Below are 16,996 nucleotides of genomic sequence, written 5' to 3'. Positions count from 1 at the left end.
AATTTTTAATACTCCTCATGTTTTTTTTTCCCCTTGTTTCTCCTTGCAGGATTTAACCCAACCTTTGGTCCAAGTTGGGTTAATCTTTATGGTTCTCCACAGAACTCCACCCTGGGAGACGTCCACCAGGTAAAATACATTCAGATGAACTAAGTATTTACTGCAACAGTGAAGAGTTTATGTTACATATTTAAATTAAAGGTAAAAAATTCCTGTTATATTTACATGAAGACTATAGACATAAGCATATTCATTTAATTTGGCCAAAAACAGAATGAAGGGTAAGAATTTGTTAGACTCATCAAACTTTAGCTGATTTTTCACGAGACTGTCATTATAACGCAACATTTATTTACTTACTTAAAAACAAGAGAAGCTGCTACTTGTTGAACATAGTTACTTTTTGACAAGGTCAAGTTATGCTGAGAGAAGGTTTTTTCAACCATMTTTTTMAAGTAAAACAGGAAATATATAAAATGTAGTCAAGGTATAAATAAATAGTATTAAAAAGACAATTTWTTTCAGGCCTTAAACGAGGGTTTGGGTGAAGGGATCTTCTATCGAGGTCGAATCCTCCTGGCTCTCTCCATGGATGTTTATTCCTCTCCATCCGCCGTCCCCACAGATACCGGCTCTGCTGCAGCCGTAAAGGTATCACTCATGAAATACTGCGGTTGTAAATAACAGCTTTATCAACTGTTTGATTTGAATATGTGACACTTTTATTGTATGGGCTCTTGAAGGTGAAAGGAGCACGTGGCAAGTTTGGACGAAAGAAGAAAAAGAGCAGCAAGAAAGAAAAAAAGGAAGGTGAGATTTTACAATGAATTTGGTTTTACCCATCAAAAGATTTCACATGTTGGTATAAAATGGGTCGTCAGCCATCTTTGATAGTTGCAACACTGCAATTATCACTTTTGATTGGCTAAAAGGAAGAAAAAAAATATTTACAACATTTTTTGGATTTTTTTGCTGCCAAAGCAACTTCAGCTCCGAGTGGATTAGCTGATGAGGCTGAAGAAGCAGGAGTTGAGGTGCCAGAGTCTGTCGCTGTGGAAGTTGAGGAGATCCATCCTCTGCCTGAGGTCAGCATGGTCATTCAGTTTGGTTTAGTCTGTTGATGTTGTTCCACTTTATGGTCATGTTAAGAAACTTTAAGAATTAAAAGGAAGAAGTGCCATCATTATTTTCAGGGATTAATCAGGTGAATAAAGGAGGGGAAAATAAACAATGTTGAATAAAGTTAAATTAATTTTAGTAAAATTTGGACAAACCAAAMATCGGCACAAAAAAGCATTAATGAGTTTTAGTAGTTTTAATTCTCTCAAATTTAAATTCACTTTTGTCTGTGACATTTTAACTCATATTTTCAGAATTAAACTGTTGGAACGTTGTCATATGTTTGGTTGTATTATAGAAGTTATGTGAAACCTTAGTGAAATCTTTTACTGTTCACAATATATTTATGTTTACTTCAGGGTTATCTGGGACAGAAGGAGGAGTTTCTGCTGTTTGCGTCTTTGTTTGAAGTGACAATGATAGACCCAACAGTAGGAACAAAACCACTAACCTTTGAACTCTCTATAGGTAAACATTGTGTATACATAATACATGTTTTTTGTATTGCTAATGCATTGTGCGCTGGGATTTATTGCAGTCTATGGGGCACAAAAAACTCAATTTCTTATTAATCTATACGCCGTCAGGTTGAAGTCAACTTTTGTTTTCTGACAGCTAATCCCGGAGGCCTCTCATCTATTTGTGTTTGGCAGGAAATTATGGCAAGGCAGTGGGAGTTGGGAGATCTAAGAAAAGCCAGAGCAGGGAGGAGCTGAGGAGGAGCAGAGAAGATCTGACTGAGGAAACACACGGTTTGTTGGAGTCGGAGGATGAGCTGGACAGAGAGGAGATGACGAATCCTGAAGCTGAGAACAGATCTGTGTCTTCTGCCATGAGACCTCAGCCCACTGACTATGACAGGTACACGGTCAAAAATCAAACCAGCAGGTGGTTTCTTTAGACATGCTTTATCCCCACAATTCAGGAGATGCTCTAAAAGTTTTCCAACTTCATAAATTACTTCCACTCTAACATGGAAAACTCTTCTTTCCAAAGGGTTTGTTGTCACACTTGTGATGTAAATTTGCGATGAGCAATGATCAGCAGCACCAACTCTAAACAACAATTTTTTTCTTTATCAAGTCAAATTTTTAGTATCGTTAAATTAGATGAGATGTTTCCTTATTCCCATGCCTATCAAGGATGAAGATGAATTAAACAAACCCTTTGAAGAATGAAATATGTRTGGTGCTCAGATGAGGAAGACCARTTATTAGAGTAAAATTACTCTAGATTAAATTAATTAAATTATAAATTAACCTGGGTGGGTGGATTAATAAACTGGTAGTGATTGTTAAAGAGAAACCAGATTATATCCTATAACTACATGCACTCATGTTTATCAGCTTCTGTGTGTCTCTTTCCTTGTTTTTAGGTCATTTAAGTGTATTCAGCTTCAGGCCCCGTCAGCAAAYCTGAAGCCTTGTCTGTATGTCTGGAGTCAGTTTGAAGATCACAGCTTTCGTCTCTATCAGGCCAACTGGCTTAGCAAGATGGCCGACAGACTGGTGGGAGTCAAKTGCTTTGAATTTGTTCTCAAAAATGACATTTAATGAATCATTCAGTGTCTCCAAGGTTCTTCTTCTGTATTTTAGGAGATTGGTCTCAATCAGGTGGAAAGTGATCTGCGGAGGCCGAAGGGTAAAGCAAAGGAGATTTTGACTGAGGTGTTACTGGAGCTGGTGACGTGTTGCAAGTGAGTTTCAATCAGAAAGGTTAATTAGAAAGGTATTTGGTTTACTGTCTGATTGGTGTCTTCCTTTGTCAGACAGTTCAGCGCTTTCTCAGACAGGAGGTCACAGTCCCGTCCCAACAGCCTGGATAAATGCAGGAGGGAGTTTATCAAAAAGAATTTGGTGAGTTTATTCTCAGCTTTGTTTCTGCCGCTGACAATGTGATTGTCGGTTTCTAGCTGACCGTTTAGCTGTTTGTAGGTTGTACTAGCCAGACAGGCAGTCAGAATCAGGCGAAGGATTACCAGAAACAAAACCAAAGAGCATTTGATGGAAAGCTGGAAGATCTTAAGGAAGCTTCGACAACTGGCTGTGGAGGTTAGGCAACACAGAAAGGTCGTGCAAACTGCAAATCACCACAAAGACTGAGCATTCTTTGACTGAGTGCTGACATGTCTTACCTGCAGCCCCAGAGCACCATCCCAGATGCTTTTCTTTGGTTACTTAATGGAAGCAAACGACTGGCTTACGTCAGGATTCCTGCCCACTCCATCCTTTTCTCACTGGTGGAGGAGCAGAAGGGGCGGGACTGTGGCCGCATCACCACTCTCTACATGAAGGTTATCCGTCTGCTTTTATATATAATCCTAAAGTTGATGGGTGTCATTGTTATACAAATAAAGCAGTAAGGAGGCCCAGGTGTAAATGCTTTGAGCTGAACATTATGTGGTTCCTAGACAGTACAAAACATTTGTATTAAGACTGCGTCATTTGTGATGCTTAAGGTTTAAAACATGGTTTGCATCCTGAATCTTTTGTTCATCATTTGCTTGCTGTGGCGAGCAGGTGATATTGGGAAGTTTAAGTAATTTTTCTCATTGTGCTGTAGTCTCCAGGATGCTCCCCAAGTGAAACCTTTGCAAAGCTGGAGGTGTACCTGTGGCTTGGTCCTGTCAAGTACAGTAAGGAGGCAATCAACAGCCTACCAGAAGAGTTCATGCCAATCTATGAGGAGATGGAGGAGGAGGAAACACAGAGGCAACTTMCTGTGGAGGGAAGGAGAAAGTTTCCTGTYAGTCTGTCCTGCCAGGGTGAGTCARCTGATCATCAAAAAAGCAAGAGATATATAGTTTAATCAGAAATCTTGTTCTAGATAACCTTTGAAAATCTCTGTCTCTACAGACAGCAGGTACTTCCAGCTGCGGTGCCACCTCTACCAGGGCCGTGGCCTTATGGCTGCAGATGACGACGGCCTGTCAGATCCGTTTGCGAGGGTGGTCTTCTCTACGCAGTGCCAGGTCACCAGGGTATGTCCCGCTACTCTACTGGTTTAAAGGTCTTGGTTGCTCTGGCACCAAATAACCTGATCTGTATCTGTATGACTTTGTACAGGTGTTGTCAGACACCCTCTCTCCTTCCTGGTGTCAGTGTTTGTTGTTTGACAAAGTTCTGCTGGAAGGAACGAAGGAACAATTTCAGCAAGACCCACCTCTCATTATCATCAATATCTATGATCATGACACAATGGTAAATCGACAACTCTTTTCTTCTGRTGCTCCATAGGTTAGGCAGTTGCTTCCAGTTCAACCATGAGTCCAAATGACKTTTTTGCAATAATCCAGTTGAAAACAATCCAAATCAGTCGCGTTGGAAATGGTTGATGGGTTAGGTGATAAAAATAAAGAGAAAAAGTTGCACCTATTCATTTTAATCTCTAGATCAATRATGAATCTGTTTGAAAGTCAGTGAAATAAAGTAAGTTATCTGATATGTGGACAACTCAGCAGAATGACAACTTGGTTTCAAGCAGTTTGTGAATCTCTGTGTTTATGCAGGGCAGTCCAAAGCCTYTGGGCCRAGCTTATGCAGAGCCTGAGTTTAAAACTGTGGAGCAGTTTTATGAAAARCCCAGACTTCAGTTCTATGACGTCAGCAGGGGGCGGGTTCCCGCCGGAGAGCTGCTGGCTGCCTTTGAGCTCATTGAGCTTGACTACTCTGCTTTTGGAGARGTAAGCCTAGTAAATCAATCAGTCTCACTCTAAGTGCTACATTTGCATCATATTTTGTTACRTTAACCAAARGCATAATTATACTCTGTTAGACTTTTATGTGAYACAACAAMAAGTTGTAGAGCATAATCGTGGAATGGAAGGGGAAAATGCTTGAGTTTCATCGTTTGGACCAAATTGGGACCCAAATCTAATTRGGAATCTATAGCCAGACTTCATGCTCACAAATATAATCATTCAGTCTCACCAAATTTGAACTATTTTTCAAAGTAAAGTGGAAAACACTTGGACTTTCTAGATGTACTCCATTTGCAGGGCTGGTGGAGACATTCTCCAAACAGACTGCTTTTTGTGCCAAACACACAAAAGTCCAATAAAATAAACAGAGATTTGAGAAAATGTGAAAAGCTCAACAGTTGTAAATACTTTAAAAGGCACCTTAGAAGATGCAACCTCACTCTGGTGAGTGCAATGCAAGTTTGTCGTTAGTCTGTGAATGGTAGATGYTATCAACTTGATTATTTTACTATATAATTGTGACATTACAAACAATAACACTATATAAGATTAAAGCTGTCTTTTGACCCAATCCCTTGAAGCCTCGCCTCCCCCTCAGTGTGGATCCTCAGGAGCTGACCTACGACAATGAACATAAACATTACGTCATTCCAGAGGGAGTCCGACCTGCTCTGAAGACCTTCAGAATCGAGGTGGAGCTTGTAAAAGCACGCACATTCTGTTTAAAAGTTTAAAGAAGACGACTCTCTGCAGTTTTTTTTTCTTTTTCTTTTGTTCAGGTTCTGTTTTGGGGTCTGCGGGAGCTAAAGAGGGTGCAGCTGTTTGAGGTGGAGCGGCCACAGGTGAGGGTGGAGTGTGCAGGACAGCAGCTGGAGTCTGAAGAGATTCAGAGCTACAAGACCAACCCRAACTTTAAGGAAGTGGTCCGCTACATTGATGTGGTCTGTTTCTTTTTTCCTGCCATCAAATGCATTTAGATTTATCTAAGATAAATTGTGATGAATGTCAGTAGCTGCAGCTCCAGACATTCTGTTTAGAACATCCAGCTGTTTTCTGCCTTTGGTTCTGTCAGGAGCTTCCAGAGCAGTCCTACCTCCACCCTCCTCTGACGGTGTTTGTGGTGGAGCACCGGGCATTCGGTCACCTTGCTCTGGTTGGGTCCCATGTTGTCCAGAACCTCATGAACTACGCTCCACGGGAATGTGGAGGGGAGAAAGAGGAACAAGAAAAAGAACCAAAACCAAAAGGTAACAAAACTGGTCAACTCTGCAAAACAAGTTAGAATTTTCTATATTTGGAGATTTTATATATTTTTTAGAGTTCAGGTTTGTGCCCTTCCTGTAAAGTCTCCTGTTTCTTATATTTGATGTYCTATTTTACTGTGTGTGAATCKGTGTGCTTCTGCTTGCTTACARCTTTGCTGCTGGTTACATGGATTTCTCCACTGAGGGACAAAAAAATATTTCTTCTATTTTATCATTTCAGCWTGCACTACTAGTTATTTGCTCTGCTTTCAGTTACATCAGATTTTTTTCTGTTTTACTTTAAACAAACCATACTTAGACTGAAATTGATCTAAGTCAGTGTCTTGTGGTTTCTGATAGTCTTTCAGACCATCTTCCAGTGTTTAACGTTATTCTTTGCAGCTGCWGTGGAACAACACCATTTGTGAAACTCTTCTGAGACCCACAATTAAAATAACTGCTGTTTTTTTCCTAACACTTYTGCATCTGGTGGATTAGTGACAAATCCCACGTACGTTTAAATGGAGGATKCTTTACAATGTGTTGAACAAGAAGATAATTGTAGTTGATGAATGTGGTTWTCATGGATGGTATGGGGTTGAGCTYGATGAGATTCAACTGCAAAATAAATTGCTATATTTTCCAAAAAGCTRAMTTTGAAGCTGTTCTAATGTGGAATAATGTTCCTCTGCAGCATGCTGCTCTGAACTGCCCAGATTTTTCAGTTTAAAACATTTTTACAAGCTTTGTATGTGCTTTTCTCTAGTGAGGCATAATTCAAAGAAGATCAACCCTTTGACGTCAGTGAAGAACATGAGGCTCAGCGGTTTGCCAGTCAAACAATCAAAAATCCCCATTAACCCCATGAAGATAGTTAATGTGAGTACATTCATCTCCCTCTGCTCTGCTTATGAGAGACACAACAGCAAAACATTATGTTTCAGCTGCCCATAATAAAATACGAAAGTCTGGCCAGCTGACTCTTCTGGTTGATGTAAACGCCTTTAGGCTCCCCTGAAGAAGCTGAAGAGAAAGGCAGAGGAGCTGGAGGAAGAGGCTCCTGAGAAAGAGGAGCTGGACTGGTGGTCCAARTACTATGCATCACTGGAGGAACTGGAGAAGCTGGTGAGACACAGATCATTTACCCGGCTGGTCTTTCTCAGTACGTTGTGTCCAGTGAAGGTCTTACTGCCACTTGAACGTTTTTACATTTTCTTGSATTTCAATTGTAAATTTCAACATATTTTGTTCAAGTTTTATGCAAGATGCCAACAGAAAGTAATGCATAACTGTGACAAAATGGGAAAAAAGTAAATGTATTTCAATAAATTATGATGTGTTCCTGTGTGCAGGCTGCAGAGAGAGAACAAATGGAGGAAGAAGCAGAGACAGGTACAGATTAACTCAGATCTGATGAACAACCTGCCAGAWTGTTATTTTAACCTTATTTGATCCAACTTTAGACAGAAAAATAGATATGGGATTATRCAGTTTAGTTATTATTAAAACAGTCTTGYTTATGTTTTTTGTGAATATGCCCAGGTTTGAACATTATTCTTCTGAAAAAACAMATTTCAGTCATATTTATCTCTTTGGTTAAGTTTTGATTGCTGCCAGTGAGTAGGAGTCAATAAATTAATATCTAATAGGGATATTATAATATGAATAGATGAAAAGAGGATAGATAMATCTTTAAAGTATTTTAAAAGATAACTTTTCTGCTTTGCACAGACGGAGTAAATCTGACGATGGCAAACATTGAAGAAGAGGAGGAAGAAGCTGATGTGGATGATATCGAGCCTCCAAAACGCAAAAAGATTGCCACACTAAAGGTGTTCAATAGACATCACTCTTTCAAGTTTTATTTAATGTTCAAAGACAGGAGCCCATCATTTCTTTGACCTGATCAGTACTGAACAGTATCAACAGATAAAAGATGTYGAGAAGCAGTCTGCTTCTCAACATAAAAGTGAGCTTTGAATGATTTTCACCACTCCAAAGATTAAGTTTCTGTTCAAGCGTTTAATTGATGTTTTATCATACAGCTACAGACTCATAATAAATAGTCATCTGCATTTAATTTCCACACATCTAATGCAGTCTTAAGACCTATTTTAAATGGGTTCTATTTCTATTGCTGTCCTTGAGATTTCTACCAGAGAAAATCCCATTAATTACATGTTCAGGTTTTATAGGTGTCATAGTTTTTATTAATTGCAAGTTAAAAATCAAAAAGTAAYTTAAGTAAACTATCAGTCTCACAAGAAAACAGGCTAAACTTGGAAGTGTTGGAATTRCTTTTATACTCTATGTTAAGGCTGTTGAWTTGAAAGATGCTCAATCCACTAATGGAAAGTTGAGTTGAAGAAAAAAGTTTGTTAGAAAAAGATGCACAAGTAACAGGGATAACTGGAGTCTTGAAAAAATTGTGACACAAAGCTCATCAGAGAATGTAGAGGAGATTATTYATTAATTCACTAATTTATGTGGCAGAGAAATAAAAAAAWTATATAAATTAGACTGAATACTTCCTGAATGATTCAAAAACAAGTTATTTAGTGGAACAACTTTGTTTGTGTTCAGCTGTATGAGGGCGATCTGGAGTCAGAGTTCAGTGAYTTTCAGGACTGGCTTCAGATCTTCCCCCTGTATAAAGGCCAAGCCATCACTGAGGACAGTGAGGAGGGTGATGAGGAGAGGCTGATGGGAAAATACAAGGTGACGCTAATGCAGCTCTTGATTTATATATGACTGTGTTTCTGTAGAAWAGYTTTTTATTGGTTCCTGCTTTTCATCCACAGGGTTCCTTCCTAGTTTATCCCATCGATGTGGAAGACAGAGATGACACGACATGTCAGATCACCAATGGGATTCCTAAAAATTCCCCCGCCAAAGTCTTGGTCAGAGTTTACATCGTCAAGGTACTGGTCTGTTTTTGTCTCTCACTCATGTACAGTACAAACTCTGCAGCACATCTCATATTTGAATTCTTTGAATCTTCTCAACATCTAATTCAGATTTGTGTTACAGGCCACCAGCTTGGCTCCCACTGACCCGAACGGTAAAGCTGACCCTTACATTGTTGTGAAGGTGGGAGATCAATGCTTGGACTCCAAAGATCGATACATCCCCAAACAGCTCAACCCAATATTTGGAGAGTCAGTGTCTCTTTCCATTTCCCAGTTAGCTTTCTCCTTCTGATCCCTGCYTGYCGTAGAGCCTGTCTAAATGTCTAACTCTGTATTTTAGGGTGTTTGAACTGACAGTGTCTTTTCCCCTGGAGACGGAGTTGGTTGTAACCGTCATGGACCACGATCTGGTTGGGGCAGATGATGTTATTGGAGAGACTCGGATTGATTTGGAGAATCGGTTCTACAGCCGCCATCGGGCCTCATGCGGCCTCGCTCTTTACTATGACACGTTAGTATCACTTTGTAGGCTAGTGTCAAGACTCAACTACATATTAGCACAAATGATATACATATACAGCTGTATATAGCTGCTCTTTTATTTGCTCTTTTAGAGACAAAACTACCATGAATTTTCACCAAAACCACACAGAAGTGCTAAAACTTAAGATAAAATCTTACCCTGACAGCTATACATGTACAATAGGGTGCAATGTCTATAACTCATTCAATGTGTACTTTTCTCTGTGCCTTCAAAGCGATGGTTACAATAAGTGGCGTGATGCAAAGAAACCATCAACAATCTTGGCTGAGCTCTGCAGAAAGAATGGCATCCCGTCTCCAGAGTACAGAACGTCTGAAGTCAAAGTCCTCAACATGATCTTCAAAATACCACCAGATGCCGTACCTGAAGGTGGGACCGAGAATAAAGATGGACAGACAGAAATAAATAGACAGAATAGATCTCAACAKGTGCAGTTAGTAAGTAAGAGAGTTTACATCCTGAAGCACTATGATATATGAAAAATACATTTGTGGGAGTGAACAGGTTGATATCTTGCTGAAAGACAAATTATATGTTACTGATAGGAAACACAATTAAGGATATTACAATAAGCATCAAGGTGGAAGGATATAATAAAATATAGCAAAAACATTTAAAAGCTGAGAAATGAGAAAAAAGTAAAACTATACTTAAAACAATATATGAGCGTGTTATTTTACACTCACCCCACTTAYAACAGTAAGTAGCACATGATTGTAAAGTGAGAGGGAAAAGAGACACGGTGTGCAGTTTTTATGCAAAAAAGAAGAAAAAAAAGATCTGAAAAGTGTGATGTGCTTTTTGCACAGCCACCTCAGAGTCAAGGCATTCTGAGATCTCTCACTGGAATCAAACCATTGAGTCATTTRGTATTTATCTCTAACACTTTTGCACATCTACTTCACATCTACAGAAACTCCAGGTCTATTTTCAGTAATTTAGGAAAGCTTCTTTTCAGCTCACTGACAAATGCCTGACTTTTGAAAATATGACATGCTGGATTTCTAAWCAGACTGAAAGCAGCAGCAGCAGCAGCTCTGATAGAAGTGTTGTTATTTTTATCAGGTCTGCTGAAGAAGAATGAGCGGTCTCCAGAGGAAGAGGCAGAGATAGAGGAGCATGCATCCCTGAATGTGCTGCAGCGCTGGGGGGAGATGAGGGAGTTCCTCTCTGGAGCCGTTCCTTTGGTTCCGGAACATGTGGAGATCCGGTCCCTGCAGAACCAGGACAATCCTGGACTCCCTCAGGTTCACCTACATCCACAAAGCAAAAATTAAGAACAAGTCACTGCACATGGTGTAAACGGTCGCTCGCAACAGCGTTTTTATGTCTGCTGCAAATTGCAGGGTTATCTTCATATGTGGGTGGACATGTTTCCCACCGATATCCCTGCTCCGCCTGCTGTGGACATAAAACCTCGTCTACCTGAAATGTAGGTGGAAATACTACTGAGAGCAAATCAACAGGCTAGAAAGAAAACTACAATAGTTCATGTTTGTTTGTTGTTTTGATTGTGACAGGTATGAGCTGCGTGTGATCATCTGGAACACCGACGACGTGTTTCTGGATGACGTCAACCCTTTCACCGGCGACCCGTCTTCTGACATCTATGTTAAGGGGTTTGTAGACTTACACTTCAAAACACGTGTTTGCAATGCTGAACCAGTTGGTCCAGCTTTACGCAGTCTGTCCAACCACCATCACATTTATTTTTATTATTTTCGTAGCTGGATAAAAGGCCTGGAAGGAGATAAACAGGAAACTGATGTCCACTTTAACTCCCTGACTGGTGAAGGAAACTTCAACTGGAGATTTGTTTTTAGGTTTGATTACCTTCCCACTGAGGTACATGCATGTTAATCCTGAGGTCTCTACTACAAAGCTGGGATACTTAATGTATTCTGATGTTATCTGGCTTTTATAATCAAGAAAACAGAACATTCAAGGTACATTTTGCTTAATTGAGAATTCTGGAGATGTTGACAAACCTTTTGTCACACATGAATAAACTCAACTAAACAATTTCAAATTGCTTCATAGTTTAAAATAACTCAAGAGCTTGGAGAAACAACACAAACAAGTGTTTGAAAATATGTTAAATACAAAGAAAAATTATAATGTTCAGCTAAAAATATTCCCTTTCTGCCCCTGTAGAAAGAAGTGGTGTACAAAAAGAAGGAGTCCATCTTTTCCCTGGAGGAGTCGGAGTTTCGCCAGCCGGCTGTTCTGACGCTGCAGGTGTGGGACTACGATCGCATCTCAGCCAATGACTTTCTAGGTGAGACTAAAAGTGGTAAAAACTCTTTGCTATCTGAGAAAATCATATTTAGCCCGGTGCAAGTTCAGAACTATGGAAATACCTCGAAAGTGATAGCAAAACAGAAGGCAGCACAGTTTGACATTCATAAAAAACAAAGACAGCAGAGCAAAATGATGCAAGACAGAASCTTTATTCTGTTCCAAGTGAAAGGCAACTCAATAGCTTGATTCTTTCATATTCCAAAGATTTCTTGACTTGGTTAACGACAATGTTACATTCCTAGTGTTGTTACAGAGGTGGGTCAATACCCATCATGCATGTCCAATGTGCCACATGCATATTTTAGCATGATGTTAAGTCAAAACAAAACAACCATGCCCTGCATTTTTTGAGAGTTTAAACAATTTTGGCCAAATGTTAAATAGAAGAATTTAGTAAAAGTAAAGTAAAATTTCACCATTATTTGTGTCTGCCAATTGTATCTGTCAATATCTTAAGAGTTTTATTCCACATATTCAGTCTTGATTGAGTCCTAAATGTCTGTATACTATTATGTCTACATTTGCAATAAAACGTATCATCATCCATGTTCTGATTCTCTTTCAGGGTCCATAGAGCTTTCCCTCAGCAGCATGGTGCGACCGGCAAAGACGTCCAGCAAATGTACGATTGAAATGGCCATGGACCAGGCCAGTCCTCGCTTCTCCATCTTTCGAGCTAAAAAGATGAAGGGCTGGTGGCCGCTGGTCCGCTTGAAGACGGCTGAGGACTTCGAGAGGGAGGAGAAGGAGAAGATAGACGCTAAAAAGAAGGGACGCAAGAAGAAAAAGACCAAGGACAAAAGAAGCCAGATGAGCAAAGAAGACATCCAGTACTCTGACAGTTTGGGCAATACTTACTTGTTAATGGTACAAGAAAAGATTGATCGTTGATCATGCTTGTTGAAATTAATTTGAACATGAACTCTGAAGAGCTGTTATTGTATTTTGAAAGAAAAGGGATGTTGAATCTCTTACTGCTAGATCTTCAACAGACTGACCTTATTATTGCAGTTACTGATGCAATACATCTGCAACTACTTATAGCTAAGGTTGGACATCTGTAACACTCCAATTGTCTCTGTGAAGGGAAAGGTGGAGGCGGAGCTTCAGCTGGTGGCGCTGGAACAGGCAGAGGCGAACCCTGTGGGGCGTGGACGCAAAGAGCCAGAACCTCTGGAAAAACCAAAGTAACATGCAGTCACACACAAACATGTCAATAATATAAATGCTGCAGTAAATATGGACTTTAAATTAGAAGATCAGGATTGCACAAACTGACAAAAATGAGAATGCTGCCTGACTATATTCATATTTGAGGATGAGTAGTCATTTTTGAGTCTTCCAGAGGGGCTGCAGGTTTTTGAATCAAGAGCTGTTTTTTCTTCTCTTCCAACAAATGAAGACTGTCTAACAATGCAAAACATATGTAAAATCAAGATAGCACTGCTTAAAAAGGTTTTGTGACTAAAGTAGTTATTTTAAAAAAGCACTTGTTTATGTTGAATTAGGAACTTAAGCAACCACTAGTTCTGTTAACACATGAATAATATTTTAGGGTCTAAAGACCTTATGGGTCTATGAGAAGAAAAAACAACTTCCATTCTAAATCCTATCAGAAATTATTGAACACAAATCAATGGAAGTGCATCATTTAAAAGATGATCACTAGGTGCTAAAACAACAACAACAACAACAACAACAACAATAATAATAATAATAATAATAATAATAATAATAATAATAATAATAATAATAATAATAATAATAATAATAATAATAATAATAATAATAATAATAATAATAATAATAATAATAATAATAATAATAATAATAATAATAATAATAATAATAATAATAATAATAATAATAATAATAATAATAATAAACAACATGTACTGTATTAAACTAGACAGGACAACAGCTAAAAATCTATTGTGACACTCTATACAGACTGATTTTTTTCAGTTTTTTGTTTTTACATTTTAGTTTCAGAAATATTAAGCTATAAAATCAGGCAGTTTATTTCTCCATTCTTCTTCATAAATGATCTTCAGAAATATTCTGACATAGAATACGTCAGACAAACGTCCTGCTGTGCTCACAGGTATCGTCGACGATGTGATCAGTTTGTATTACTAACTGATGCTGAAGTCTGTTTAGCTCAGTTCAGCTGCCTTGCAAAGACTGAGGCTTCAACATGAAGAAAATCTGAGTTCCTGGCCTACTAAAATTAGATCAGACCTTGAAACAATGTATTTTAAGTTTGTAACAAATAAAACTTTAACCACCTAAGTGGTTTATGCTTAATTGTTTTTGAGAAGCTAAGTTAGTGTGCTATTTAGAGTGAAAACGTGTAATTTGTGTATCTTCAAATCTGATTATAAAAAGCACAAAGGCTTGAGAGTCTTGTGTGGTGACGTCTGAGGTTAGAAAATGTTGTCTCAGGGTCGGTGTTAGCTGACAGGGCTTCCTTCAGCAGTTCAGTTTTAAGCTTTGTAGTTAGAAATTGGATGTTCAAGATTCCCAGTTTTCATTAAATATAGTTTTATTCCCTGTGACTCAATAAGTCAGGTAGAACTTGGTAATCAGATGTTCTTGGTAACATATAAACTTACATGTGAGTTTTATTCTTTTGAAAGTATATCTGTTATCTGTTGAAGTTTTTCTTTGCCTGTCAATAAATGTTTTCTTTCACTAGTTGTATCATTTTAGGGATTGAGCTGAAACCTGAAAGATTTGTTTCCTGTCATGTAAACCGAACAAAAACGTCACGTATAAATGCTGCAACAGAACTAATGTTTGCATTAATGTTAGATTTTACTGTATTAGAGTTTGCTGACAAAAGCTTTTTTCTTTTTTTGTCTTTGCAGCCGTCCTACCACCAGCTTCAACTGGTTCATCAATCCTATGAAGACCTTTGTCTTCCTAATCTGGAAAAACTACAAGAAGTACATAATAGCCCTGGTCATCCTCATCATCCTGACGCTCTTCCTCGTCCTGATTGTTTACACGTTGCCAGGAGAAATCAGTTCCCTCATCGTCAACGGATGAAGAAACCTCCTGGGACTCACCGTTGCGCTGTGCAAAACTCCAAACAGTTTCAGGTTTCATTCTCAGACTGATATATTTAACCACGTTGCACTACAATACCGACAGAAATTAATCATCAGAAATGTGTTCAGTATCGGCATAATCTGTCACCATAGCCAATCAGGGATTACTTCAAGTTTTAGGAAAATAATGTTTTTCTTAAGTAAAATGTGATATATTTCCTCACGTGTTAGTTATGCTGATGTTCTTGTCTATATTTTTAAAAACATATCAGATTTATGCTATATTTTGAAAAAATATTGAATTTAATGCACTGGCTTACAATTAAAATGATTTCTGATTTTTTTGGTTTAATAAGGATGCTAAATTTGTTTCTTTGAATAAATTAGTAAATATTTATTCATCAACCTCTGTAAGTGGCTTGGAAGGTGGAAATTAGACAACTGCTAGTAAAATGATTTATTATTTCAAAGTGACAGGAAGGCATTGATTATTTACTAAAGTACAATAATCAAGAAATTGCACATTATTCAGTTGCATTGTGATATTTAAACACTGATGGAAAATGAATTAATGCTGATCAAAACCAACACTTTCACAAATGATTATAAAACTGTTGTTTTGAGGAAAACGTGGATGTAACATCATCAAAACAGTCAAGGTTACTTTTTTTCACAATTAACCTTCATCAAGAATGAGTTCCCGTTCACTACCGACTGTCATTACAGTGATTTACAGAATACATCTCATGATCTTCACTGAGTGGGCACTTTACTGTGTGTTTTTTTTCACTAAAAGGTCACTCATTACAACAGTGTCCCATTCACGTGGGGTCCAGTATGTTATGTTTTCAATTCATCGAAGGGTAACCAATTCACCATATCAGCATGTTTCAGCATATCGACCTCCAGCTCACTCCAGGACAAGGACAACTCGGACTGGTGAATCTGGTTTCGTCATCTTTTCATTGTGTTTTTAGAAAATTTACAGGAATCTTCAAAAAGGTTTTTTAGATTTGATGAATGGGCTGCCCTTTGAACTTTTCCACCTTTTTTCATGTTCCAATCATAATCATCGATATGTTTTACACAAATGTGATGTGATAAACCAAAACAAAGATAATTTTGATGTGCAATAGAAAATGTTTATGAAAGCTTGTTTTTAACCAATAAAAGCTGAAAAGTGTRGTTGGCCTCTTTTATTCAGACCACTTAGATTTTTTTAACCGTCCTTTTCTACAGTTACAACTGAAAGCTTTTAAGGTTTGCCTGTAACGCCTTTACAGACTAAATAAAATATTCCAGAATAGAAGAATAAAATTTGTAAAGAATTTTTTTTTCATTTAGCCTTTATTTTACCAGGTTAAAAAACCCCATTGAGATTAAAGCCCTCTTTTTCAAGGTCAAGATCTTCTTCATTCTCATGTTTTCTGTCCCCTTCTGGTAAACTGCAAACAGATCTTTGTGCGACTTCTTTTCTACAGCTGCTTTCTTTCTTTGCATTCTTCTTTAAAAATCAGAGTTTCAGTTCAAGGCTACTCTCTGCTGCTCCCCCAAAGTAAATAATTTTCCTCTTCACAAATGCTGGATTAATCCTGCCTTAGGTTTTTCCATAACTTTATTCCTGACCTATTTGTTGAGTTCATTGGTTTTCTTGCATGCTCACTAATGTTCTCTAATAAACCTCTGAGGCATTTATAAACAGCTGGGTTTATATTGAGGTTAAATTGCCTACAGCTGGATTTTACTTAACATTGTTATTTATTTCTGAAGGTAATTGGCTGAAGTACATTTTGATTCAGGTCATCAGGTTCAAGTTATGTTTGTAAAACATGTCCTTTCACTTGACAGCTATCCCCTAGTTTGAGTCAGTCAATTAAATAATCCCCTGTAAACAAAACTTGCATTTTTTCAGTTGAAACATAGCAAAATGTGAAAATGTTCAAAGGTAGCAATACCTTTGCAACCCCCTACAGCTTTTTGCTGTCTTAATAGTCCTGGAATGACCCATTTGTTGTCCTCTGCCTCATTAGTTGCTTTCTACAGGTGAAAAGAACCAAACTTAGAGCAAGACTCTACAGTCAGACTTCGTCCTTGTCCTCTATTGGTGCAACAGGAAGTTACAAATA

General features: G+C 38.2%; 1 protein-coding gene across 1 annotated transcript in view; it reads left to right on the top strand.

Moving 5' to 3' along the window:
• The window catches only part of fer1l4 (fer-1 like family member 4), a 41,201-nt gene extending 26,006 nt beyond the window's left edge, over nt 1-15,195 (top strand). The window contains exons 15-49 of the mRNA XM_008409158.1: nt 50-129; nt 526-651; nt 744-810; nt 982-1,085; nt 1,479-1,587; nt 1,773-1,980; nt 2,495-2,627; nt 2,715-2,815; nt 2,888-2,975; nt 3,054-3,170; nt 3,260-3,412; nt 3,682-3,883; nt 3,975-4,099; nt 4,185-4,319; nt 4,628-4,801; nt 5,401-5,511; nt 5,599-5,760; nt 5,892-6,066; nt 6,830-6,942; nt 7,072-7,188; nt 7,416-7,455; nt 7,795-7,895; nt 8,647-8,781; nt 8,865-8,984; nt 9,094-9,221; nt 9,313-9,483; nt 9,731-9,885; nt 10,582-10,763; nt 10,863-10,948; nt 11,037-11,135; nt 11,244-11,361; nt 11,671-11,794; nt 12,383-12,684; nt 12,904-13,004; nt 14,688-15,195. Coding sequence (XP_008407380.1) covers nt 50-129; nt 526-651; nt 744-810; nt 982-1,085; nt 1,479-1,587; nt 1,773-1,980; nt 2,495-2,627; nt 2,715-2,815; nt 2,888-2,975; nt 3,054-3,170; nt 3,260-3,412; nt 3,682-3,883; nt 3,975-4,099; nt 4,185-4,319; nt 4,628-4,801; nt 5,401-5,511; nt 5,599-5,760; nt 5,892-6,066; nt 6,830-6,942; nt 7,072-7,188; nt 7,416-7,455; nt 7,795-7,895; nt 8,647-8,781; nt 8,865-8,984; nt 9,094-9,221; nt 9,313-9,483; nt 9,731-9,885; nt 10,582-10,763; nt 10,863-10,948; nt 11,037-11,135; nt 11,244-11,361; nt 11,671-11,794; nt 12,383-12,684; nt 12,904-13,004; nt 14,688-14,868 — 4,643 coding nt within the window. The 3' untranslated portion in view covers nt 14,869-15,195. The remainder of the gene's footprint in view (nt 1-49; nt 130-525; nt 652-743; nt 811-981; nt 1,086-1,478; nt 1,588-1,772; nt 1,981-2,494; nt 2,628-2,714; nt 2,816-2,887; nt 2,976-3,053; nt 3,171-3,259; nt 3,413-3,681; nt 3,884-3,974; nt 4,100-4,184; nt 4,320-4,627; nt 4,802-5,400; nt 5,512-5,598; nt 5,761-5,891; nt 6,067-6,829; nt 6,943-7,071; nt 7,189-7,415; nt 7,456-7,794; nt 7,896-8,646; nt 8,782-8,864; nt 8,985-9,093; nt 9,222-9,312; nt 9,484-9,730; nt 9,886-10,581; nt 10,764-10,862; nt 10,949-11,036; nt 11,136-11,243; nt 11,362-11,670; nt 11,795-12,382; nt 12,685-12,903; nt 13,005-14,687) is intronic.
• The last annotated feature ends 1,801 nt before the right edge of the window (nt 15,196-16,996 follow it).

This window comes from Poecilia reticulata, linkage group LG5 (genome assembly GCF_000633615.1).
Source record: "Poecilia reticulata strain Guanapo linkage group LG5, Guppy_female_1.0+MT, whole genome shotgun sequence".
Classification (NCBI taxonomy): domain Eukaryota; kingdom Metazoa; phylum Chordata; class Actinopteri; order Cyprinodontiformes; family Poeciliidae; genus Poecilia; species Poecilia reticulata.
Note: the sequence above shows the minus strand (reverse complement) of the source record. Positions and strands in the feature narration are given on the sequence as shown.